General features: G+C 39.8%; 1 protein-coding gene across 2 annotated transcripts in view; it reads left to right on the forward strand.

Annotated features, from left to right (window-relative positions):
• The window catches only part of MINDY4 (MINDY lysine 48 deubiquitinase 4), a 65,937-nt gene that overhangs the window by 18,204 nt on the left and 22,935 nt on the right, over positions 1-24,798 (forward strand). For both annotated transcript variants that reach the window (XM_040065474.2, XM_040065482.1), the window contains exons 6-13: positions 2,134-2,192; positions 2,520-2,629; positions 3,583-3,699; positions 6,884-6,972; positions 10,617-10,718; positions 11,677-11,740; positions 12,718-12,783; positions 13,088-13,155. In XM_040065474.2, coding sequence (XP_039921408.1) covers positions 2,134-2,192; positions 2,520-2,629; positions 3,583-3,699; positions 6,884-6,972; positions 10,617-10,718; positions 11,677-11,740; positions 12,718-12,783; positions 13,088-13,155 — 675 coding nt within the window. The remainder of the gene's footprint in view (positions 1-2,133; positions 2,193-2,519; positions 2,630-3,582; positions 3,700-6,883; positions 6,973-10,616; positions 10,719-11,676; positions 11,741-12,717; positions 12,784-13,087; positions 13,156-24,798) is intronic.

A 24,798-nucleotide genomic window follows, 5' to 3' on the forward strand; every position in this document is an offset into this window, starting at 1 on the left:
TTTACACCTACAATAAATTTTCCTGGAACAGCAGCCCTCTGCCGAAATGGAAATTGCAATAAATGTCCTGGCTGTTTTGAGAAACACAAGTTCCCCTCAAGGAGGGGAACCCCCACCTGCAAAAATACCCCACTTAATCGGAAAACACCCAACATTAATCTTGGATGTCAGCGCTTTTCTCAGCTTGATGGGAATTCTCAGCCTTGAGCATTCAGAGCACTTTGCATCCCGGGCTTGGTTCTTCCTGCAATGGGTGTGGAACCAACATCTTTTAGACTTTTAAGAGAGAATTAACACTACAAAAACTGGTGCCAGGTGAGCTCTACGTGAATTGTACCACGGGTGGCTGTGTTTTCTTTTGTTAATGGAAACTGTCGTGCTGCATTAAGTGTCAGAATCACAAAATCACAGAATTACAGAATGGTTTTGTTGGAATGGACCTTAAAGATCATTTAGTTCCAACGCCCTGCCATGGGCAGGTCTCCCATTAGACCAGTTTGCTGCAAGGCCTGTCCAGCCTGACCTTGGAAGGCGTTGAAAACTCTTGCAAAATTAGTTAGAAATGGATTGACTGGGAGCAAGTGCTGGAAAATAAGGGAGAATAGTGTGCAATCTCAGACAAAACAAAAGGGTGGCTTTTGGTTATGCCTGAGTGACAAGACTTGGCTGAAAAGTATTTTATTGTTGAATTTATTGTCGTTAAGACCCTTTCCTTGACCAGGAGAGAGGAAAATAGTAGCAAGCAGCTATGGGAAGGGAATCTCGGCTGAAATTCATGTTAGGAAACACCAAGGGGAGATCTGACTGTGCTGTAAAATATACCACAATCAAGTCTGTTAAGTTCTGTATCACAATTAAATACAGTAATATTCAGTGGGAGCTCTGTGTTGCTTGTGCCACTGCACAAATTTGCTCTCAGCCCTCTTATTTTTTATTGACCTGCTGGGCCTCCCATTTATTTTTACCTGAAGTTCCTAGAATGTGGGTGATTCATTTCCATTCTGTCTGGCCTGAATGGGGGCCACCCACGTTTCATTGCTTCAGTCCTTTAACTTATTTATAGCTAAAAGGAGAAGTGTTACCGTTCTTATGGTTGTACCAAATACTATCTGTGAGAAAGCTGCCAAATTGCCTTTAAGCTGGGCAAATCCTGAGTGTGATTTGTCTGTGTTCTGGTTTTATTATTTCATACTCTGAAAAGGAAATTAAGCTCATGGAAAGTATGTGACATGACAGCAGTTGTTGCTGTAATATCGTGCGTACAAAGAATGGTGCTGAGGAAACTATTCCATACTATTTTTGAAAGGATTGTCAGTGCAATACCTTTTTTTCCAAAGCAAAAGCCAATGATACAGTATTGCTTCTTTTTTGGGAAAAAAGGAAAAAAAACCCAAAAAACACCAAGGTCCATTTTTAGTGTTTTAGAAATAGTTATTCAAAACTTCTCCTTGATTCGGAATTTGTTTTGGTGTGATTTCAACAGGAAGAATAAAACCCATCGAGTCTCCAAAGATCTCATGTATTATTTCAGCTCTGACCTTACAGCCAAATTTAAATGCTTAGTCCTTTTACTAGTAATTCATATGAATTTCAACCTTTTGATTGTGAAATACACAATTAAATCACAGGAGGAGTTGAACAGCCAATCCCTCTTAGTGGACTAAAAAATACCCTGGTAAAGGAGCCAGTCTGAGACCTAGTCCCACTTTTATTATTTGGATATTTCAAGTAGTTTAATGACTAATTTGAATCTTATCCTGATCACTGTCAGGGATTTAAATTTTATTTTATGACCTGATCTCTCATGTCTCACAAATGAAATGAGATTGATGCTGGGAAAGGACTGGAATCGCAAATCAAACACGGGGTATTGCTCTGTGCTGGCTGCTTTTCCTGATGGAACTCTTGGAGTGCAGCTTTCTTCCATTGAAAAAGGCTTTTTTCTGAGACCATTTATTTCTTATTTCATATATTTATTTTATGTATATGTTTATATATATATCTGCACACACACACATATAAAAGTTACATCCTTGTGTGGGAATGCTCCCTGTTTCTTACTGTTTCTTCAAACAACTTTTCTCATTTAAAATGAACATTTTGTCCTTCATTTCTTGGTTAATTTTCATGTAGGAAGTCTCCGACATCCACTGGCTGTAAAGAAGACCAGATGAAAGAAGTCCTAGAGTTGGGTAGGTTATGTCAAATTTCAGTTTGACTTTGCCATCTTTTGTGTTGTTCAGAGCAGCTGTGGCCAAATAAATAAATAGGAGTGGCTTCTTTTGTAGCTCATAGTTGATTTAGTGCAATTACATTTGCTATAAACTTTTAGATAAGACAGGAAATAATCAAACAAAGGCTGGCTCGTGTATTTTTATTTGCCCTTTCTGGCTAAACTATATTTGTCTTTTCTATAAAGACAATAAGTGTTAATTTTCATGTTGATGACCCCCTGGCACTGAGTGTGCTGGGGGAAACAATTCTTTCCATCCAACACTTGACTTTTTTTTTTCTTTCAGTCGATGTTGAGGATGAAGAGACAGCTGGAGAAGTTAATAAGACTCCAGATCTTTCAACACTCTATATGCTTCAAATAGTGTCAAAGGCAATTGATATTTCTCTTGCAAAAGTAAGACTAATTGTGATAAATATAAATAGATTTGTGAGGTTGTTATTTGAGCTTCCTTAGCTGCAGTGAGTTGCTCTGTGTTGTACTTTTGAACATGTGCTGTGTCCCTGAGTATATTCCTTGTTCAGGTGACAAAGTAATTTAGGGATTCAGAAAAATGCCCTTATGCATCAGCCCACTTGAAGCACAGGTAATAGCTTTAATTAATTAAGCTTGTGTTATTTGTGTGCCTATTCTCCAGTCCTTTCAGCTGACAGTGGTCTATTATTCTTCTGTCACTGTTTCTGCCTTGCTTATCTCCCCTATTTTGAGCAGAAATGAAATTATTAAATGCTTTTCCTTCCCATTCTGACAGAGGAGAAAAAAACCCCAGAGCTAATAGCGGGGGTGTCTTCCAATTTAATTTCTAGATCAAAAAGCTTGGAGTAACCCTACCAGCCCTCAGTAATCTTTTTTTATTTCCTGAGCTCTGCTTTAGCATGAATGCAATTTATTCGGTGTGGCTCTTTGCTGGATGGTCGTGGTCTGCAGTTGTTCAGGGCCAAGGTTTGGATTTGTGCCACCTGAGATACAGAAATCAAACATTTAATTAGCACTTATCTCCTACAGCGTCCTTTTCTCCCTCATGTCACCGTTGGTTGCTCTTCCAGCTGTTAAATTTCGAGCAATGTTCTGGGATGCTTTCATGGGAAACTGTGCCCCAGACATTAGACATAAATATTTTCCAGTGCTGAGCAGCTCCCAGTGTTATGAGTGGAAGGGATATGGCAGGAAAAGGAAAATATTGCTCCTTTTCATTGGGGTGTTGCTATTTACAGTATGGATAAAACAGAAGAGGGTGGTTGCACAGTTAGTCATTACCCTTCCACACTCCTCCTCTCTTTTCTACAAATTACTGTGTTTTCGATTTGTTTTTTAAAATGGGATTTTTTTTTCCTTTCTTTCTTTTATAGGAATTAAAAAATCTTCTGTTTGGCTCTAGTCTTTGTTGCTTCAGTGAAGAATGGAAAATCCAGAGTTTTACATTTAGCAATATCCCACAGCTAAAATATGGCATTGTGCAGAAAAAGGTACTGTAAATTCCTTCCTAACAGTGATCTTTGCTTTTTACACTGGCTTGACAAAGGCTTTGTGTTTCAGCAGTGAAAAAAAATTGGTTTTCTATTGGTTTTCTGAAGACTTTTCTCTTTCTTTCAACTGGTTACTAGTGGATGTTGTCACCTTGTTAAATTGTGATGGGAGACTTGAGGTGGATGGAGGAAAATGTGAAGGAGCTGCAGAAAGTGTGCAAATGTGTGTGTGTGTGGTGGGGAATTATTCACAGGGAGGAGGAAGAGGAGCCACTGCAGCTGAAAGAAAGAAAACTTTGGTGGTAAAAGAATAAAAAGAGCATAAATCGAGGGTGCAGTTTAAGAGAAAAATGATATGTGGGGCCAAACAAATTTAAGGTGGTGCTCGATCTGACTCAAAAATGAGATGTAGCAAGAGTTGCCTGGAAAACCACATGGAGATTTTTACTTCCTGCAGGTATTGGGGTCAGGTGATGAGGTTCATCCCTAAAATAAAAGGATCAAACACCTTGCAGGCTCCTTGGGACACTGGCACTGCTGGTGCCACCTTTCTGCAATTCTGGCCTGCAGCCACAAGATCCCAGCTCCTCCCAACAACGAGGTTTTCATCAATTCCCTGGCAACACCCAGCAGGTGGATGGATCTGGGATGTCCAGCGGGTCCCTGTGGTGGCCGCAGCTGGTGAAACCATGACTTGGGCCAGCCTGGACAGCACGTGCCTAATCCAGAGAGATTTTTTTTGTGCTCTGTGATGCAGTGACTTCTCTGAGCTGTCCCTTTCAGCGCTGCCTGAGCACCTGGCTCACAGACTGTCCTTCTCTCTCAGCTCCATGTTGCTCATCTTGGTTTCACAGGCTCCACCCTCGTGCCACGGTGTCGCCAGTGGACACGAGTGAATACTCACAGATTTGACTCCACAAAATGAAGGCTGAAGAAGGAAGGCCTTTATTATTTACAAAGACCTCGCTTTTATAGGTTTTGAAGAGTGACCAGGGATTGGAGCACAAGGTTACCACCTCTCCATCCCACTGGCCAGGCTGGAAGTCCATCAGTTGGCTATCATCAGAAAGGAATGTGGAAAAACAAGATGTTTACATCAGGAAGCTGTGGGAAAATTCAGTCAGAGCTGTGAACATCTCACAGAAGCTCACATAATATGGCAACACCACGGGGTTGTGGATCTGCCCCTAAAATCCACCAGATCCCTTGGAGGAATGGATCCTCCCCAGCTGCCTGATGCTTTTGTGCCAGCCCTGGGGCTGTGCCTGTGTCCCTGGGGTGCCCACACAAGGTCTCTCCCCTCAGAAGCAGGGATCAGAGGAATTCAGTGAATACTTGCAGGCTCCTCTGTACAAAACACTCATTAAGCTTCTGTGCTGATGCAGAAACTTTATCTGGCCTGAGAGAAGGGGACCATTATACAGAAATGAGAGGAAGAGAGCCTTTGAGGCAAGGACAATGGCTAATAAACATGCCATTAAGATGTTTAATTAGCTTACCTCATCTAGTTAAATATTTCATTAGGCTGGTGATCTCAGAAGAAAGCTGCTTATCTTACAAAGCCTAGCGGAAAAAGGAGATATTAAATCTTAATTTAAACTCCAAAAGGAACCGTGGCAGTGGTGGTCACTGGCCCACAGTAAATGTTACTTCTCATCACTTCCAGCCACTCACTGGCCATTAAATTCCCCACCATGAATTCCAGTGCAGAAATTATGTTGTGCTTGGATTGTGCCTGTTTCAGCTCATTAATGTATTTCCTCCTCACTTCCAAAATTCAATTCAGCTGAACAACTGTTTGATTCTTTCTTATGTAAGTTTTTGTGGTGCTAGAAGAAGATATTTAGAATAAATCTTGTCAATTCTTTGGGAGCCTCTCCCTGATGAACTGACACCAACCTTGTTTTTTCCCATGAAAATTCCAGGTTATTCACTCATCAGTTATTTAAATAAACCTAGAGGGGCAGAGCATGTGTAGTATAAATGAGAAATGGGAAGGTGTCGTTATCTAAGCTGTTCCCTAATTCTAGGAATTAGGTGATTTTTCTGAGTTCCATCCTGCATTTACCTGCATTTAAATGCTTGGTCCTTTTAGTAGTTATTTGTAGGAAATTTAACCTTTTAATTGTGTAATACACAATTAAATCACAAGAGGAGTTGAACAACCAATCCCTCTTAGTGGATCAAAATAATACCCTGGTAAAAGAGCCAGTCTAAGACCCATTCCTGCTTTTATTATTTGGAGATTTCAAGTGGTTTAATGTCTAATATGAATTTTATCCTGATCTCTGTCAGGGATGTAAATTTTATTTTATTTTATTTTATTTTATTTTATTTTATTTTATTTTATTTTATTTTATTTTATTTTATTTTATTTTATTTTATTTTAATTTTTTATTTTTATTTTTATTTTAAATTAAATGAGATTGATGCGGGTCCCCTTCCCTTGGTGCCGCACTTAGGACAATCAGAGAATTAAAGTGATCCTCTAATCACATTGCTGTGTGAGGGCAGCAGTGCTTTCCCTTCTGCAGGGTTTGGAGCGGGGTTTGCTGCATGGCATTTTGGTGTCAGTGATGTCAGCCTTGTGTCCTGCACGTAGCCCAAACCAGCTGCGAATCTGCTTTCCATAAAATTAAATTGTAATATGGCATTTCTGGGTGTTGTGATTTATTTTTTTTTTTTTTTTTTCCCCTTTGAGACTGATAATTGGAAAGATTCAAACTTTCTTGGTTTTCTTTCTCTTCCCTGGAGGGAGAGGGAGGATCTGAGGTGCAGAGGGCTGAACTGAGACCTGAAATCTTTCTTTAGTGATGCAGGATGCACTCAAGGTTGCTGAGAGGAGGTACAAGAGCAGGGCTTGTTTTCAGTCCTTGCAAAACACTCAGATTCGATCTCTCTCTGAAAATTAAACTGCAGCTCGATAGGGACCAGGAGATTTTTAGTTTGTACATCCCAGATTTAAATAAAATCCCCACATTTCTTTGAACGTTTTAGGCCTTTTCAGGAAAAATAGGCAGGAACCACAACAACCCTTAAAACCTCTGATTTTCCTTGGCTTGCACGGAACCCCAGAGCCAAGAGAGGGATGAAAGTGTGGCTTTGGGCTGGATGGGAGCTCCCAGGGGTTTTCCCCAGCATCCATCAGGTTTTTTTGTTCATGGAGTGTCCCGTTTTTCCCCAGGGTGGCCCCTGTGGAGTTCTGGCTGCAGTCCAAGCCTGCGTCCTGCAGCAGCTGATCTTTGCAGACAGCAACAGGAACAGAGACACCCGGTAAGGCAGTGACACTTCAGGAATTCTCCCTACAGAAGTAAAAAAAAAAACCTTTATTTCTCTGCTGCAGCCACTCAGGAGCCTTTTGAGCTTGAACTTACTGAACGCACTTCTTTGCGTTTCAGAGAGAGAGAAAAGCAAGCAGCATCTGATTTACTTGTGTTTTCTTCCCGTTGAACTGTAGGAATGCAGGAGTCGGTGTCTTATTTGTGTTACTACTTGTGATTAACCCAATAACCTCTACAAAACCCAAACAGCTTGAATTGAGGCCAGTGAAAATCATATAGCCTCGAGGTCCTCATGGAAAGTGGATTTCAAACAAAAAAGTAATCAAGGTTTGAAAGACCGTGAAGTTCACCCAGTGTTTGACACTAAGAATCTCAACAGGGTTGAAAAATTGAAGTTATAACAATTTCTTTTCTCTTGTAACTGTATTCGATCATTCCTGTTTAAACTCCTTAATGGAATTTGAATTTATAGTCTGTGTATTTTCTACTTGCTTTAAAGGAATTTTGTTAGGTGCTGCTGCTGACAGGGAAATTGCTTGGACATATATAATATAATATAATACAGTACAATGCAATAATCATATCATATCATATCATATATCATATAATAATTATTATTATTAATAATAATGTACTTTTCACGTTGCTAAAAGGACATGGGTTTCTGAATTAAATTCTGGAAATTAATGCTTCAAAAATAACTTTATTACCAGTTTTTGTGTATTTGCCTTTTGTTTTATTTTAATAAGACTCAAAGTCCGTTACAAAAGAAAAATTCCTCAAAGCCTCCCGATGCCTTAAAGGAATGGAATGTTCAGTAGGGAGAATTATTTTACTTGTTTGTGCTGCCACCACCTTCTTTTATTTGTGACCTCCATTAGTCTGACCTTGATTTAGTCCGAGGAGAAGCTTTCATGCTGAGATCTTTTGGAACTTCATTACCTTACAATATAGAAATGTTCCTCTTGTATTAAATTTTGGCCTTAAATACCCATTTGTCTGCTCGGAGTTGTGTAGGGATATGCTGCTGTCTCTGTTGATAGTCCTTGGTGCTGTCTGGCTTACACTTAATGTAAATTCATTGTTTGGGCTGTTTTTCATCAATATGGGAAAGAAACAGGTAGGTGTAGAGCATCATTATTTGTCTTCAGCATCCAGGATGGGAAGTGACAGAAATTATCCTGCAAAACTTTGGGATTCTAATTCAGGTTGTAACAAGGGCAGACTTCTCAAGGTTCTTGTCTACATAAAAGAAAAACCTCAGAAACTTCCTTGCAGAAAACTCAGTGCATACTTGAGATTTTATGACCAGGAATCTCCACAGAAGAATTATTTCTGGTTGTGAAAACCAGGAATTTCTTTCAGCTTTGAGGACAGCCTTTGATCATCTGCTCCTTGGTCCCTTTGTGTGCCAGGTCATCCTTAGTGAAAATAGAGATGTTAATTTCCCTCTTGCAGCGCGGTTCAGAGATCATAAACGAAATAAAATTATGTGGCACCCAAATAAGTGGATGGAGGCCAGGTTGTTTGAACTGGGTGTCCCAACTCGTGCCAGCTCCAACCTATCCTGTTTGCTTGGCCTCTCCTATTTTCCCCCCTCTTATTATCCACATGGTTTTAAAAATCTTCTTGGTTTTTTTATTTTAGTTAGGAGATAAACATACTTTTGTTATGCTGTGTTTGCCATGGGCAGAAACTTGGAGCAGGCAGAAGGAAAGGGAAATCTCAGAGCTTCAAACGAGAGGATGAATGTTCCTTTCTCATTCTAACCTGGATTTTCAATTTATCACCCACTTCACGGGAAGTGTTTGATTTCAGGCTTCTTTGGCATCCAAGAAATAATTATCATGTCTCCTTCTTCCTCTGCTGCCTCTCTCACACACGTAAATTACTTGTGACTCCCAGGAATTTCTGGGTGTCTGTATTAGAACACAGGCAGAGATAAGAGAAAGTTGTGATTATTATTATTATTTTTTCCACATGAAAACTCTCACCAATTATTTCCCATATCTCACATCCTTCAGAAAGGGAAACATTCTCTAAATGGACATTATATTCAAGGCAGACATTGAACTTGAAAGTCTGTTTAATTTTTTTGATGTTTGGTGTTTCTTGTTTGGTCTTTTGAATTATTAGATCTTTTACTCAAACAGTGGGAACGGGTTTTGTCCTCATCTCCCATGCTGGTAACGCTCTAAAACTGATAAAATCTGAATTTCAAAGGCTGCCATTCTTGAAGCCACTAGAGAAAACTCCAGTTATGTTCTTCCCAGGGACATGGGATCTTTTGGCCACTTCTTCAGTCTCGTGGATATTTGGTTTATTCTCAAATCTGCCAGATTTCCACTTTGTGACTAATGTTTTAGGTCCTGACTTTGGGGCTCACCTTATTTAAAAAAACTCCAGCAGCATTTATTGCAGACAGTGCTTTGGGGAAAGTTTAGTACTGGGTAAAATCTTCATGCTGTAGATTTGTTTAAAAGGGTTAAGAAGTAAAACCTTGAAAAAGAAATGAAGTATGAATGCCTTTAGAAACTAAAAGTCGTGTTTAAAACCTAAAGCAATCCTGTTGGAGAATATTGAAAGTTTTATTGCAGATTTAAAGATGAAGTAGCTTCTCTTGTCCATTATTTGCCAACATGGTGTTGTTCCCTGGAGCACTTACCTGCTTTTTTGTCCAAGCAATTAAAAATATGTTCTGTGGAAGAGGAACTCTTTATTTTAGAAGATCAGAGTGTGATAACATATCTGTGCTTAACCGGTCCCTGTTGTTGATCATACTTATTTACTCTTTCCTTTGATTTTCTTGATCCATTGCTTTTAATGATAAAAGCAGCTTGATTTTAATCATTCCTTATAAATCAGACACCAGCTGAAGTGCTGATCTCCTAGAAGTAAATACTGTGAATTTCATCACGTAAATTCACCTGTATGACTGGAGCAGTGCCACGGAACACAGAGACGCAGCAAGTCTGCAGTTATTTATAACTCTCATTAGGAGCAACAGAAACTCATAGAGGTCCCCCCAAAAAGCAGCACAAGAGCTGTTAACACGTGACTTTGGTGAATTAACATCCTTCCAATGCCTCTTTTCCTTCTGACTTAAGAAGAACCTCACCCACTGCCCCCAGCTTGTTCTGCAGCAATCTAAAGAGAGTTTTTCTCCCTACAGCTCCCTTCAGTGGGTCTGATTATCTTCAGGGCTCAAAGTACCTTCTTAATTGCCTAAAATGAGGTTTCTCCTCAGGGAATGGTCCCAAGAGGCGCAGTGGTGACACCAATTGCATCTCCTGCTCTGTAGGTGCTGAGTTCAGCCCAGGCTGTGCTCTCCTTCAGCTGCTTCATTCCCAGAGAAAGGAGGGATTCAGCTCCACCTTTCCACCTGGAATGTCTCCCCAGGGACACCACCAGCTGCCTCTTGAACTCACAGGATTTTTGGCCGTCCAGGTTGTCTCTTTCTCAGCTCCAGGTGCCTAAATTAAAAATTTTCTGACGCAGCTCACTGGAGCCTCGTTATTAATCATAACAAAATTGTCTCTAAAGATGCCTTTGCTCTTTTTGGGACAAACCTGCCCGTGAATCTGTTTGCCCTCACCTTTTGATGCTTGTTTTTCTCCATTATTTCCTGGCCTGCAGTTGTCTCCAGCCCTCAGAAGCTCACAGGACCAAGTGCCTCTCCTTGGCTCTCGCTGACATTCTGTGGCGTGCCGGGGGCCACGAGAAAGCCCTGGTGGCACTGTGAGTAGGAGAAGCATTTTTAGTCACTCTGCTCTGCTCTTGCACCTCCATCTGCCCCAAATCTACATAATTTACAATAAAAATGCTTTGTAAGCTGCATTTATGCCACCTAAAATGGCCTAAGGAGTGATATAAAATGTAATTTCTGCCATCCCAGCAGCTGGGACAGAATAGATGGAACACTTGAAGCTTCTGTGAAAGATCCTGGGGATTTAACTGATTGTGGGGATCCTCCTAAATCTTTCTATTAGGAGTTATTTTTCCAGATGCAGCTTTCTGCTCCTGTATTCCAGGATATTCAATTAAACTCCTTTTGCTGTATTTGCCTGCTTAGTTTATGCAATGCTTGTGCTGCTTGTGCACAAAACATTTGAATTTTAAATCCCTAGCTTTGGCTGCACTGGGACTTAAAGGACATTTTTAAGTGAGTCAGGTTTTGTGGCCATAATTAATTTCCTTCATTAGATCAACTGAGATAGCTTCAAAATAACAGAGAGGCTTTGGGATGCAGAAATCCTTCGTAAACCTGAAACAGAAGCAGCAAATTCAAAGACATTTCAGATGATATTTCACATATTTATCACCTCAAACCTGCTTCCTGTGTGATATTTTATGTGTGTTCTTCTGCTTGTTTGAATGTCATTGCTCTAAAATTATTTTTCAATAAAAATATCATTAACATTTTAAACATATTTATCTTCTCTCTGTATGGAGAAGATTGTAATTCATGTTAGACTGACAGAGTGCAGCACAGATAAAGTGGTTTTTTTTCACTGATAGAAGTTTGATTTGCAATATGAATTTACTTACAAGAAAGCTTTTTTTTTTAAAAAAAAGTCATTAAAAAGAATAACAGTGCAAATCTTTAACACATCATTCAGCTCGTAGAACATGTTGACTTCTCTTTAATGCCATTTTCATCCTTTTAACATGGGTTTTGTCTGAATATCCCCTTCAGGCCCTCAGGAAGACAGCAGTTCACTCCCACTGGGAAATACAAGGCTGATGGAATCCTAGAAACTGTAAGGCTCTGTGTGGCTCCCATTCTCCACATCCTCTCTCTTGCTCTCCCTGCTTCAATTCAATGAATCTCATTTCCTTTGCTCTCCTAACGCTTTAAAATCAAATTAATTATAAATAAAAATAAGATCCTGCCTGTCTCTGAGCTGTCCCAGTGGCTGGGGGCAGTTGGGTTCTCTGAAATCTTTATTTTTTTTTTCCATTTACCTTCCAAACCTAAAAACTCAGCCTGCTTTTAATGACGCCCAGTAAAAACGAATGTGGGCCCTTACAATTGACCATGAGCGTGAAAACACATGATTTTCTTCTTGTCTTACACAAAATTCTTTGCCTTTTTTTCCCCATTTCCTGCCCCAAATGGCAGAACACTTTCCAGTTCTGCCTTGTTTCCATCTCAGGCTCTCAGATGGCTTTGCAAGCGGTGGTGCCTTCAGCCAGGCTTCAGTGGTTGCAGGAAAATGTTTTTGGCTTCCTGAACGGGGGAATGGAAGTCTCAGAAAATCTGAAGATGGAAAAACAGGCGAAGAATATTGAAGTGAGGGCCTGGATCTGTGAGCTCTCCTGGATTTCATGTTAAATAGGAATACTCAGATTCTCTGAGTGTGACAAATGCCTCACCAAACCCTTGAGCTTCTTGCCCATCCTGTGTCTTCTGAAGCTTCAGTATTCCTCTGCTCTAGGAATTGTTTTTCATTGCATAGACAATGCTTAAAATTGGGTCTAAGTGTCTGTTCTATAAACTTAAAAATCATCAAAAAGCTGCAATGAAAGACTGAGAATATGTGAGATGCTGAGATAGAATTCTATGCCAAATGACAATAGTAAGAGGTAGATTTCATTAGATCTTTATTTCTTTTTGTTAGTTCAGATCTTTCCAGGCAGTTTGAAAGTTTTGGCTAATTCATTTCAGCTTTCAGGTTATAAAAATGAGTTGCTGTTTTTTAAGTCACCTTTTTTCCCTTCTTGCATCTCTTCCCAGCTAATACTTCACAGTGCCACGAGATACGAGGATCTGATTGTATTTCTACAGCAGAATATTCACCAGGTACTGTGTTTAATTATATATTAATTAGACAAATTATGGTTCAGCTGCCAGCCTTTGTGTCTATTAGTCTCACACAATGTGCTCTGAACACAGTTTCTGTGGACTTGTCTTGCATTTTAACAAACAACAAATTCAGCTTTAGCATAAATCACAGCAGTTCCTTCTGCCTTCAGTTCCATTTCTGGAGGACCGGGCAAAAAAAAAAAAAAATTACACACAACAAACAAAAATAACACCAAAATCCTAGACAAAGGAACAGGCAAACCAACAAAATAACGCCAAAAGAACGCCTTTTCTTTTTCAGTTTGAACTTGGTCCCTCTGGGTGCATCCTCCTGACCGTGTCTGTCATCTTATCAAGATCCATCAACCTGTGAGTGCCTCTCTAGCCTTGTTTCACAAATTGCACCACAGAGTGAGCTGTGAAAAGTGAGGGAAAATCCACAGTGTGCTTAAACCTCTGGCCTTTTTAATCTGTTGTGGTGTTTGCTCTGATAAATACGGGGGAGTTGTGCAGATTTACCCACCTGAGCTTGGCTTTTCCTGTTGTATGCACACACTTGTGTGTATAATTATAGATATCTATTGTAGTGATCAGTCCACCACATCTGATATCAAATACTCCATCTAAACATTAGGTGTCATGTCTGAGGTGGTTTTCTGTTCTTGACAGTTTAAGCAGGACTTGTTTGAAGAGTTATTTATTTCTCATACTTGAGGTATGTTAGGTAGGGGGGAATAACCTCACTGTGATGACTTCCCCAGTCTCTCTGTCAGCGATAATGATAAGGAAAAGCTGGAATAAAATGGATGAGGCAGCTGATTTTTAGGTAGCTCTAGGTAATTTGTGACAAATCTGCTCTCAGTTTATTACTGTAATGAATATTCTGAGCTCCAGCTCATGGAAAGTCATCATAACCTCTTTAAGAGCTCACTGAGGCTGCCCAGGCACAGTGGCATTTAATTGAGCTTTTATACAGACTGGAGGTGTTTCTGTGGTGCTCTGAGTGTCAGAATACAAAGGCTCCCTTCGTTCAGTCAGATTTTCACTTTTGTGAAAATCCCCAGGAGCAGGGGGAAGCTGCTCCCTGCCAGTTTGCAATAACAAGTGACACGGAGAGAGCAGCTGCACTTGAAAGCAGCACGAGTCTGATTTATGGAAGCTTTTATTTCTTACAGCTCTGCATTGTCTTGACCAGAAACAGCAGCTTAGTCCAAATTTGAGATCCACAATCACCCAGCTCACCTGCTGGGATCCCAGCAAGTGTTTGCAGATTGAGGTTTTTTTGGTTTTATTGTAATTTTTTTTCCTTTCTTTTGCTTGTAGTAACACTACAGCCCTTGGCTTGACTCCACTTTTGTACTCTGACACAAATGATGTGATAATTTCAGGGCATGTGACATTTATTCTCATTTTTCTGAGCTGGTTACGACAGAGAGGTTCAGATTAGTGAAGTTACTTGTGCAAGTAACGATCTGTAGGTTCATAATTGCTGCTGTCCGCACTGCTTTGCTTGCTATAAAATGATAAATATTCTTTAATAATTTAAGCAAGGATATATTCTCCCTCATCACCTCCCAGTTCCTACCAGATGGATTATGACAAGGCCAATCAATCATCTTTGTTTTTATTTGGGGGAGCTGTGTCTAAAGTGAACATGGCAATTCCTTATGATGCCCGCTTGCATTTTAAACGATCTAAATATTTCTACAGATCCGATCCAGAATGTCAGAACAGTTTATGAAGTGCACTTCTATTTTGAGGGATTGTCACGATTTCCTCACAGAACTTCATTTTAAAGTCCTGTGTCAGACACTGCATTGGCACCTATCTTTTCTTTACACCAAAGGGGATTTTTCTGCTTTTAAGCACAATGGAAAGTATTTTTAGACTATTGCACAAATTTTTCTTAAGAAGTGCACGCTGAGTTTTGTTTATGTAACCCTGAGCGATCGATTCAGCTGCCTATGTCGCTGTGCTTCTCTTGGGATATTAAAAATATCGAGACAAATAACTCAGTGCTGATATCCTCAAGAAATATGCACCATTCAGAGAGTGTTACCAGCACGGTAAGCAATTATTTACATAACTGGCATAGTTCTGGATGAACAGCTGAAGACAAACAAGATTTGGTTTAGATAATGGAATTTTCAGCCAGTAATAGGTCTCCATGGGATTGTTCTGTCCCGGTTTTTGGTTTGGTGGTTTTCTGTTTTGTTTTTTTTTTGTTGTTGTGTTTTTTTTTTGTTTTTTTTTTTTTGTTTGTTTGTTTGTTTGTTTTGGTGGTTTTTTTTCTTTTTGTGGTGTGTGTGTTTTTGTTGTTGTTGTTGTTTTGGTTTTTGTGATTTTTTTTTTCTTTGTTTGTTTTGTTTTCTGTTTTTTGTTTTTTGTTTTTGTTTTGTTTTTTTTTTAACAGAAAAATCCACAGGTTTTTACAACAGAAAGCTCCATGGGAGTTTCAGCGGTCTGGATTTTTGTGTGCACATTGTACTGAAAAAAATAAAAAAAAAAAGGATAATTTAATTTTAGTTGTGGATTTGACAGCACTTAGATTTTTTTTTTCCTATTTTGTGTGTAATTGTGTGTCTTAATGATCTTTATTGCCCAGAGAGGTTGTGGGCTCCCCATCCCTGGAAGTGTCCAAGGCCAGGCTGAATGGGGCTTGGAGAACCCTGGGAGAGTGGAAAGTGTCCCTCTTCATGGCAGGGGATGGAACTGGCTGGGCTTTAAGGTCCCTTCCAACCCAAACCATTCTAGGGTTCTATGATTTATTTACTTTCTATGTAAGTATTTGCATTTAGGCCTTTAAATTCAAAAAAAGGCAAAAAAACCAACCATGATTAATTTGACTTATTTTGTGTGTCCATCTTAGAATGACACAAATCATCTCCTGAAGTGTTTGGTTACCTCCCCTATGAAGTGAGAAAATCTAAATAACCTACGCATAAGGATATTTTACGCTTTAAATATGAAGTCGTGAAATGAAATCTGGTTTTTAGTGACAGGTCAATGAAAAATGGGAGATAAAACTTTAATAATGCTGAGCATTTTACATGACAAAACCAGATTCAACTGTACTCAGTGATGGGCTTTAAATAGGCTGTTATAAAAAAAGGAGAGAAATCGTGGCACTGCCACTAGGAATTTAATTATCTGAACACATCAGTTCAGTTTGCTGTGATAGACAAGAGATAAATCATGTGTTGAGAGTTGAGAACAGAATAAAAACATATTAATGGCTTCATATAAATATATGGTCTTCCATATTTTGTCTTGCATGTAGTCCTGTCTCCCCAGGCCAGTAAAGTCACATTAATATTGGAACAGAGTGCAACACAAAAACAAAATTCCCCTTTAATTCGCACACAAAATCTTTTTTCTTCACCAATAAAGAGGAATAACTTGGAAGTAATAAAAACCCAGGCACCCATTACAAGGCTGAATACGTTATTCCTCAGAGTCCAAAAACTTGGGTGCTCTCAGGGATGCACTCAAGCTTCGGTGTTAAAACAAGCGCAATTCTAATTTTTTCCACAGCATAAATAACATTCAGTACTGGGAGGTGAGGAGGCCAAATATATCAAGAGGTCCAGGTAGATTTAGAGCAAGTAATGGAAGGTGCAAGCTCCAGCATCCCTAAACCCCCTGGCCTCGATATTATCTCCATGTCCCCCATTTTTGTGTTCTGCCTTGATGTTTGCTGCTGCTTTCTCTGCTTTTTTGGTTCAGCTCCACAATTTTTACATTGTTACGGATTTTATTTTCCCTTGCAAATGGAAATCCCAGCTTTCAGCCAGGTCTGCTGGGCAGTTGTTCTAAAATCTCTGGCAATCTGAAGTCTTTTTATTTTGGGGGTGGGGACGGACGCATGCCAGGAAATGCAGGAGTTTGTGCTGCTTTGTAGATTTTGGGTAATGAGTTTTTCATGCTCCGAGCGCTAATGATCATCACTGCCTGAGCTGATAACAAATGGCCAGAGAGGAGTGAGAATTCCTGAGGAAGTTGCTGAGAACGCGTTGTTGCTTCTGGTACAGGAAGGAATGCTGGTTCCTAACAATTACAACCTGTTGTTTTGGGTTGTTTTTTTTAATTATTTTTTAAACAGCCAGCGAAATTTTTTTTAAAAAAAGTCATATTATAGCAGCTCAGGGGACTAATCTTTCCGAGTGTGCAAGATGTGTACTGGGATTTTCACGCTGATGAGAGCTACAGGATATTTTCCGTGCATGGGAGGGAGAATGAGCTCAAAAGTTGGGCTCCAAGCTTCTCCACTGAGTGCGGGAAAGTTGTGGATATTCAGGAGTGGTTTTAATGACAACTGGAGTGATCCCCACAGTCTGGCTGGATTTCCAGCCTGCAGTGGGACTGCAGCACAGCTTTCCCTGCTGGGTGCTGCCTCATCCTCTCCCAACCCTTCCACTTTTCCTCCCTGTGCTTACTCGTGCAAAGCCATTCCTGGAGTGGGATGAATCCTTTGGATGCACTCACTGGATCCTCAGCTTGCTTTAAATTCCAGCTCCTCACCAGCCCCATTTCCACATTTTTCCTAATCACTGCAATAACTTACTGCATAAAAGCATCATTGCCAGAACCCATGAGAGCAAGGAACACGTGGAACGAGAAAATTCCTTGGGTGGAATCCCTCTGTGGAAAAGCAGTGTATTGCCATTTTCAGGCTACCAGGGGACAAGGCACAGAGCCTGATCTGAAACACAGGCTCACTGTGCTGCTCACAAATCAAAATGCCCCTGTTTGCATCACTTTTGTTTACTTGGGGATACTTTATCAGTGAATGATGTGTCACGTGCCACTCTCCAGTCAGGATTGGTCATTTGGGTGGCTTTGCCATGTTTTGACCTGAAGTGTTTCTGTGAGAATAAGTAAAACAATGGCTTTAGCTGTGGGAAAAATAAAGAAGGAGACTGATTTTGCAAGTCAGGAGGAGGCTGTGTACTTCATTAATGTTGGCTGCTCATAAACCTTGGAAAATACACGTCAACATCTTCCTCCTTGTTGTGATCCCACAGCTCTGTTAACTATGCTTCTCTAGTCCTTGCTGCTCCAGAAAAGGGTGTTCAGACCTGTTTCAAAGTTACCTGTGCTGTTCCCGTTTTGGTGTTGGGGAATTTTGGTTGTTTGGAGTCGGTTGTTTGTGTGTTTTTTTCTTTAATTTATTTATTTCAAAAACCATTGTGTATTTCAAAAGCCAGTTGTTATTAAATCGAATAAATCACGTTATGACTCCTTATCAGTGTAGGATTTCTCGAACCCAATAACTCTGTCCCTGATGAGTACAAATTCACCTCGTGCTCTGAAATCTATTAATGAACAGTTTTTCCCTTGAGGGAATCGAATGATTGTTCTGTGCACTTAGACTTCATTCGTGGAAGAATTTAACTGGAGAGATTAAATCTCCCTAATCTGCCCTTCTAATCCATCTTCGAGATAAAAACATGCAGAAGCACCAAATCTTGTTAAATGCTACCCAGTATTACGCCCTTTGCCACAGTCAGATATATCTGTTTATCATCTTGCGTTTATTTCTGTAATCATTTGTCTGGTTGCAGGCAATCCTACGAGAATCTTCCTCTTCTGCTCTTCTGGTCCATTGGCAAAACTTTTTTACTTTTTTTTTTTTTTTTTAAATTTTAACAGTTCTCTCTGCATTAACTCATCAAGAGAAGTTTTTATAGAGTTGCGTAGCAGGAAGTGACCATTGCTGCAGTAATCTGTATCAAACCTTTTTTTTTCTTTTTTTTTCTGTGTCCTTTCCTTTACCCTTTCTGTATCATTTACTGTAAAATAACCCCAATTCCACGTGTAACTGGACCTTAAATCTCTTTCAGTCATGCAGGAGTTTGAAAAGGAAAGTGATGCTCTGCTGGCTCATGAGTTGTGGGTGGAACAAAGGGTCCCCCACCCTCCATCCACTTTCCTTTGCTGACACCTTTTCCTGTCCCAGAGCCAATCTCTAATTTGGAATTCCCCTGAAATTCACCTTCTCTCCTGATGCTGTTGGCTGAAGAAAGGCTTTCTGTGAAATATCCATTTGGCTGGGCCAGGGGTAAAACTCCCAATTCCAACTTGGCATGAAGGATCCAATTGCTTGGGGCACTCCCAGCTCTCGATGGAAGTGGATTTTTCTGAGCCAGCTTTCTGGGAAAACCTGCTCAGAGGTAGTTTCCCCTCCACTTGAGAGTGCTTTGGAGACCAACAGCAGGGGGAAGTTCGTGTGGGTTTGCAGTTTTGTAATATAAATAGATGTCATCGTGGTTTTTTTACAGCTTTTGGTGTTTGAAAAAGACAGGGAAGCTGCTGCTTTTGAGGGGAAACAGCTGTCAATTAATGTTGCAGTGCTAAAAAACAAGGAGGTGGACACAACTGAAAAAAAAAAAAATAAAATTTGAGAATCATAGAGCTCCCAAGAGCTATTTGTGATTTTACAATATGAGGGAAGTAGGTGAGATTTACCAGGAACAGGGGGAGGAGAAAATAGGAGAGATTTTGTGGGATCCACACCTTGGTAGGGAAGAACTGAGCCCTTTTTTGGGGGGATGAATGAACTTCCGTGCCTGCTGCTGGATGGGTTGCATGCAATTCCTAATTTTGAGGACATTTCCTTGCCTTTGAGATTCTGTTGTGGGAGTTGGACAGAGGCCCTTGTAGCCAGGGTGTTCACTGGGCAAGAGCTGCTTGCAACATTAATCAATTAATAAATGCAGGATAATGAAGCATATTACTGCTAATGAAAGGTAATAAAGAAGGGAGTTTGCTTGGAAGAATTTAATGTTTTTCCTTTTAAAAAAGGTGAGAATCCAGGGGTAATCAGTGACAGCCTTAGCAATATTTGTGGGAGGATGTGAGAGCAAGATTTGAAGCTTTGTACTTTCCAAAGGGAATAGGCAGTGGAAGATATTGATGTGTGAAATGTCACTTCCTAATGCTTGAGAGAGAGGGGAGCCAGGGACAAAAGGTGTTGGGAAAAGGAGGTTTGGATGACAAGGTAGAGGAAAGGAGAGTAGGATCTCCCTCAAAAGAAATGTGTAGGATTAGCTAAATAAAGTGTGAATATAAGGAAGCCATTTAACATTGTAGATAAAGAACGTGACCCAAGTGGAAATGTGACCACAAAGGCAAAGAAGAGCAAAGGTTGAATCAGGTTTGAGGGTGTTTGGAGGACAAGGAACAAAGGTTAGTGGTAAAGAAAAATGAGTAAATGAGACTCCACACAGGAAAAAAGGGAAGAATCAGGAAGACAGAGAGGTTGTTATGCTGGTTCTGGTTGCTATCTTGATAGGTAAGGGACCGGGGAACTGGGAAACAATGCCAAAAATAATAAATGGGGGGAAACGTGGAGTTTGCTCAGGTAGTTGAGACATGTGGCTCTTGTCCCCCTGGTAAGGAAATTCAGTAATTTCAGCTGTGTCACCAGCTGGGTTCGCAGAGCAGAAGTGAAGGACTTGAGGCTGAATGACAGCACATTTGTTGTGGATGTGCAGCAGGAAGAGAATAAACCCAGATTGCTCCCCTGACACCTCCAGCTCCTTGTGGAACAGATCAGGACAAATCACAAAGCTGAGGAAATGAAGAAAGGGAAGATTATTTGCTCATTCTCTGAGGAGTTTTCTGACTTGTTAAAATAGTGCGGAGGAATGAAGAAAGTGTGGTGAGCAACAACCTTCTCTGTCACCAGTGGTCTGAGTCCTGGTGTTGGAAAATAGACAAAAAAAGTGGTTCAGATGAGGCCACACCTGAGGAAATGAAACAACAAGTGATTTCCTTATCATATTAACACAAAGTTATCAGGAAAAGACGTGAGGTTTCTGTGTGGAGTGGAGGTGGCTGATATCAGGAATAATGTAAAGAATGCTCCAAGTGTAAATTTAATATTCTGCCTTTCAGTAAGGAGAGCAACACGATGCAAAGTCAGCCTGGCTAATTGAAATTTGTGCGTAATAACTGAATCAAATTTGTGAGAGGTGATTTAACCTAAAAAAGTGATGATGGCTACACAGTGGGGAGGAAAAAATAAACCAGGTACCTTTGTAACTACACCTCATTCTGAAATTCATTCAGCACTTTCAAGCTTTCTCTTGCTTTGCCAGACTTTCTGAATGGACCTGATCATAAAAGCTCACCTTTGTCATGGCTTATTTAAATATAGTCAAATAACTTGCAGTTAAGGAACAAATGGAGAATTGTTAGTTAAACTAAAAAAAAAAAAAAAGAAAAGAGAATAAAATTAGTTAATGGAGACATAATAAGAGATTTTTATTTGATATGTCAAATGAAAAATCATTTAGTAATGTGGAAATGACACATCTTTTAAGAATTCTAAAGGTGATAAGGGAAGAGACTCAGAAAGGCTTTGTTAGCGTGGGGCAGGTGACTGATGGATTTTTTTTGATGATCAGTCTGGGATTAGAAATGTTCTATTCCCTACAATAATGCTGGAAAAAGGGCGTGGTGTGCTGATGGAGTGACCTGATGACTGAAAAGCTGAAAAGCCCCGTCAATAGAGAGAAAAAATCGTGCTGTGAAAACGAGTTGGCTCATCCTCATGATGAGGGCAATAAAAGAGGGATTTATTTTCTGCAAGGTCTTGTAAACAGAGCTCACTCCTGTGCTGGGGGGTTCATCAGCTGTGAGCGGCAGGATGAGGAGCAGCAGAGCACACGGTGACTCTGAGCCAGCATTAAAAAACAGCCCTGGCTCTGCTCTGAGGGTGTATCAGCATAAATAGTTTTGGGAGGTGAAGAAATGTTAATGGATTGTGCAAGACACTGATGTGTCTTTAGAGAAACACCGTGTCAGGCTGGGCTCACACGTGAAAGCTGGGGGAAGTGTAGGAAAAGCGCAGACCAGGGGAAGGAGGAATCTGTGCTATGAAAGAAGAATTGTAGAAGAACAAAAGTTGTTATGTTTTCTAGCCTTCCAAAAGGCAAATATTGAGGTGGGGCATAACTATTTTCTAAAAACTGGGATGGTGGTGGTTGTAAACAAACAAGGAAGGCAGAGAAAGTTATTCAATTGAAAGATCTATGTTATTACAGAGTGGAAGTGCATCAGTAAACAGCCTGTTGAGTCAGTAAACCTCATCAGAGCGTGACCGGATTCCAGGCTCCTCAGCTACTGCTGAGAAAAGTATGGGAAGCCAAGAAAACAACGAAGAAATGTGGATTTCTGTTGAAGATAGTAACTGGGATGCAGAGAACATCATCTTCTCTTCTCCCTCTCCTCAATTCTGCTTTGTCCCAGCGTGGGATATAGCTGTAATCCACCCCAGGGCTGATGCAAGTATGGAATATGGTTCTGGGGAGAACCTGAGATTTGTGGGTTTAACTGCTCTTTGATAGGATCAAGGAAAGGCTCTGCAAGCCTGTTGGCCTGTGTTTGATAGGGAGAAGATAGGAAACTCTCTAAGAAATGCAGTGAAGAATCATTCTGCTGGAATATTCTCCATGTTTCCAGCAGTAATTCCAGGATTTCCCAAGCTGACAGTTGAGTCCAGGTCACTGAGTTTATTAGCCCTTGATGAAACCTGTCCTCCACGGATTTCTCTAAACCCTTTCATCCTTTTGGCCTCCACAGCCCCTGTGGCAGTGAGCTCTCGGTGCAGAAATGTGTTTTGTGAAAGAGTTTTTCCTTTATTTTTTTCCTTGAATTGCCCAGCAAGTCTAAGGAGTGCTGTGGAATTTATGTTAATTCATGAGAAGTAGTGAGGAAATGTTCCTTAATAATCTCCTTCCCATTTGAACATCTCTTGGAGTCCGTCAGTTGTGTCCTGCTGTAGTGAAATGATCCTGGGAAAGCTGTCCCAGTTTTTAACTGTGGTTCCTTCTGACCATCAGAAATTCTTCTGATCCTGCAATATGTGAAAGCTCAGATTCTGTTGAGCTAAAATCTGTAGTAAATTAACTTTGAACTTTCAATTGGTTTGTCCAGTTGAGGAGAAATGCTCAGATTCTGTTGAGCTAAAATCTGTAGTAAATTAACTCCGAACTTTTAATTGGTTTGTCCAATTGAGGAGTGTTCTTCAAAGAATGGCTACAGGGTGTTTTTATTTCTAGATCAACCTTATTTCTCACTTCTCAACTTCTAATGTAAAAAAATGAAAAATAGACTCAGTCTGTTTTCAGTGCCAGAATATTTGTGATTTATCCCTCCAGTCCTTGGTATTTAGCAATTTGATGGCCATGGCCAGGTTGTGGCAGGCTCCTTTTGCTTCTCAGATGGAGTTTCTTCCTCTACTCTGTCAAATACCTAAGCAAACTCACGTAAATTACCTTCAGGATGTACCAGATTCTCTTCATGCATACAGATTTAAAGAATTCCAGGGTGATTGCCTGTTTATGTGTTCATCTTTAGATACAAAAATCAGTGATAGGAATCCTGCCCTGAAGTGATTGATCAGCTTTTTCATCTTTCCTATCTTTTTGTTTCACCTTTCCTTTAGTGAATCGAAGCATTTCAGAAATTAGTTCGTTTGATTTTAGGGAAATGAAGTATATTGATTAAAAGACTGCAGAAGTGTGGAAGAATAAGTGTGATTCTACTCCAAAAATGCAGCAGTGACAAATAAATTGTCAGATTTTGGCAAAATTTCAGCGGGTTACTTTCACACATTTAGATTATTCAGCTGTTTGCTGAAGGGTCAATGTGGTGAGATATTTACATATTTAATATCTTTGCTTGTTCTCTTTTACTCAGGAGGACGCTGCAATCAATCAGAAAGATAATTTCTTAAAAAAAAAGAAATAGTGGGTTGTTTATGCCAACAGATCAATCATTTTTCCCATCAGATCTATCCCTGGGAAATATAAATACTTCCCATAGTTTGTCAGCACCCTGGAGCAGCAGAGCTGATGAATTCACCTGCATTAGTACCTCAGATAGTTTTAAGAGCTTTGTGAAATTAGCAGGTATGTGGCAAAAGTGATAAATAAAGAATGAAAACGCTTCCTTGCTCTCCCTGGTCTGTATCCGAAACAATTTTTTTTTTTTTTAGAGACTCTTCCCTTCTTCTTTGAACATTCATTTGAAACCTTTGCCATGTGCCAGTATTAAAAAAAAAAAAAAAAAAAAAAAAAAAAAAAATCTGGAACATTTACACAATAAGGCAGTCACCCATCCTGTCATTTTCCACATCCCCATTGTAATTATTTGAAATCCTTATGCTTGAAGATGAGTTTTTTTCTCCCTCCCAGCCCCAAATCTATTTTGGGAGTAGACTTGTAATTGTGTGTTTGTTAATGTGACTGTCTGTTGCCATGAACAAAGTGAGGTCACCAATTTTCTGTGGCAGCTTTGCCTCAGAGTTAAGGATTTTAAACCAGCCAGCACTTACTCAAATGCACTATTTTTTCTTTTATAATTTGTTATTATCTTTTATATTTATATTTTTCTTTTCTTTTATTTTGTTCTGTTATCAAGCCTAGCGATACCTATGGCACGAACTGACTCACACTGTGATAGCCTGGGATTATTCCTACAATTACAGTTTGTATAGGACTTTTGTATTCAAAATTTAATTATTCTCCATGGAAGACTTGTCAAGAATTTTCCTGGAAGTAAATTGAGAGTAAATATATGTTGAAGCATTTGAGAAACATTCATTTCACTTAGTTTTAGCTAAGGAAATAAAATGTCCAATGTGTTATATTGGACATTCCAGTGCTCAAAATATTTATATTTTGGATTTGTATTTATGCAGTTTTAAAATTTTATTGAGTCCATAGAGATCAGTGAAGTGAATTTTTCAATGCACCATCAGTGTTAGGGTTTATAATGGCATTACATTTTCTTCTTTTTAGATTTGTTTGTTTGTTTGTTTGTTTGTTTGTTTTGTTATTTTTATATCCCAGAATGGATTGATTTCTAGGCAAATTTCTAATAAATGTCTGGAAGTCAGTAAATTGTGTCAGTATGGCTGTGACAATTCAGAGCAGTCAAAGGTTTGGCTCAGCACATCTGTCCATCTTCAGTACTTAACATCCCATATAAACACATTATTTA

Source organism: Hirundo rustica, chromosome 1, assembly GCF_015227805.2.
Source record: "Hirundo rustica isolate bHirRus1 chromosome 1, bHirRus1.pri.v3, whole genome shotgun sequence".
NCBI classification, from domain to species: domain Eukaryota; kingdom Metazoa; phylum Chordata; class Aves; order Passeriformes; family Hirundinidae; genus Hirundo; species Hirundo rustica.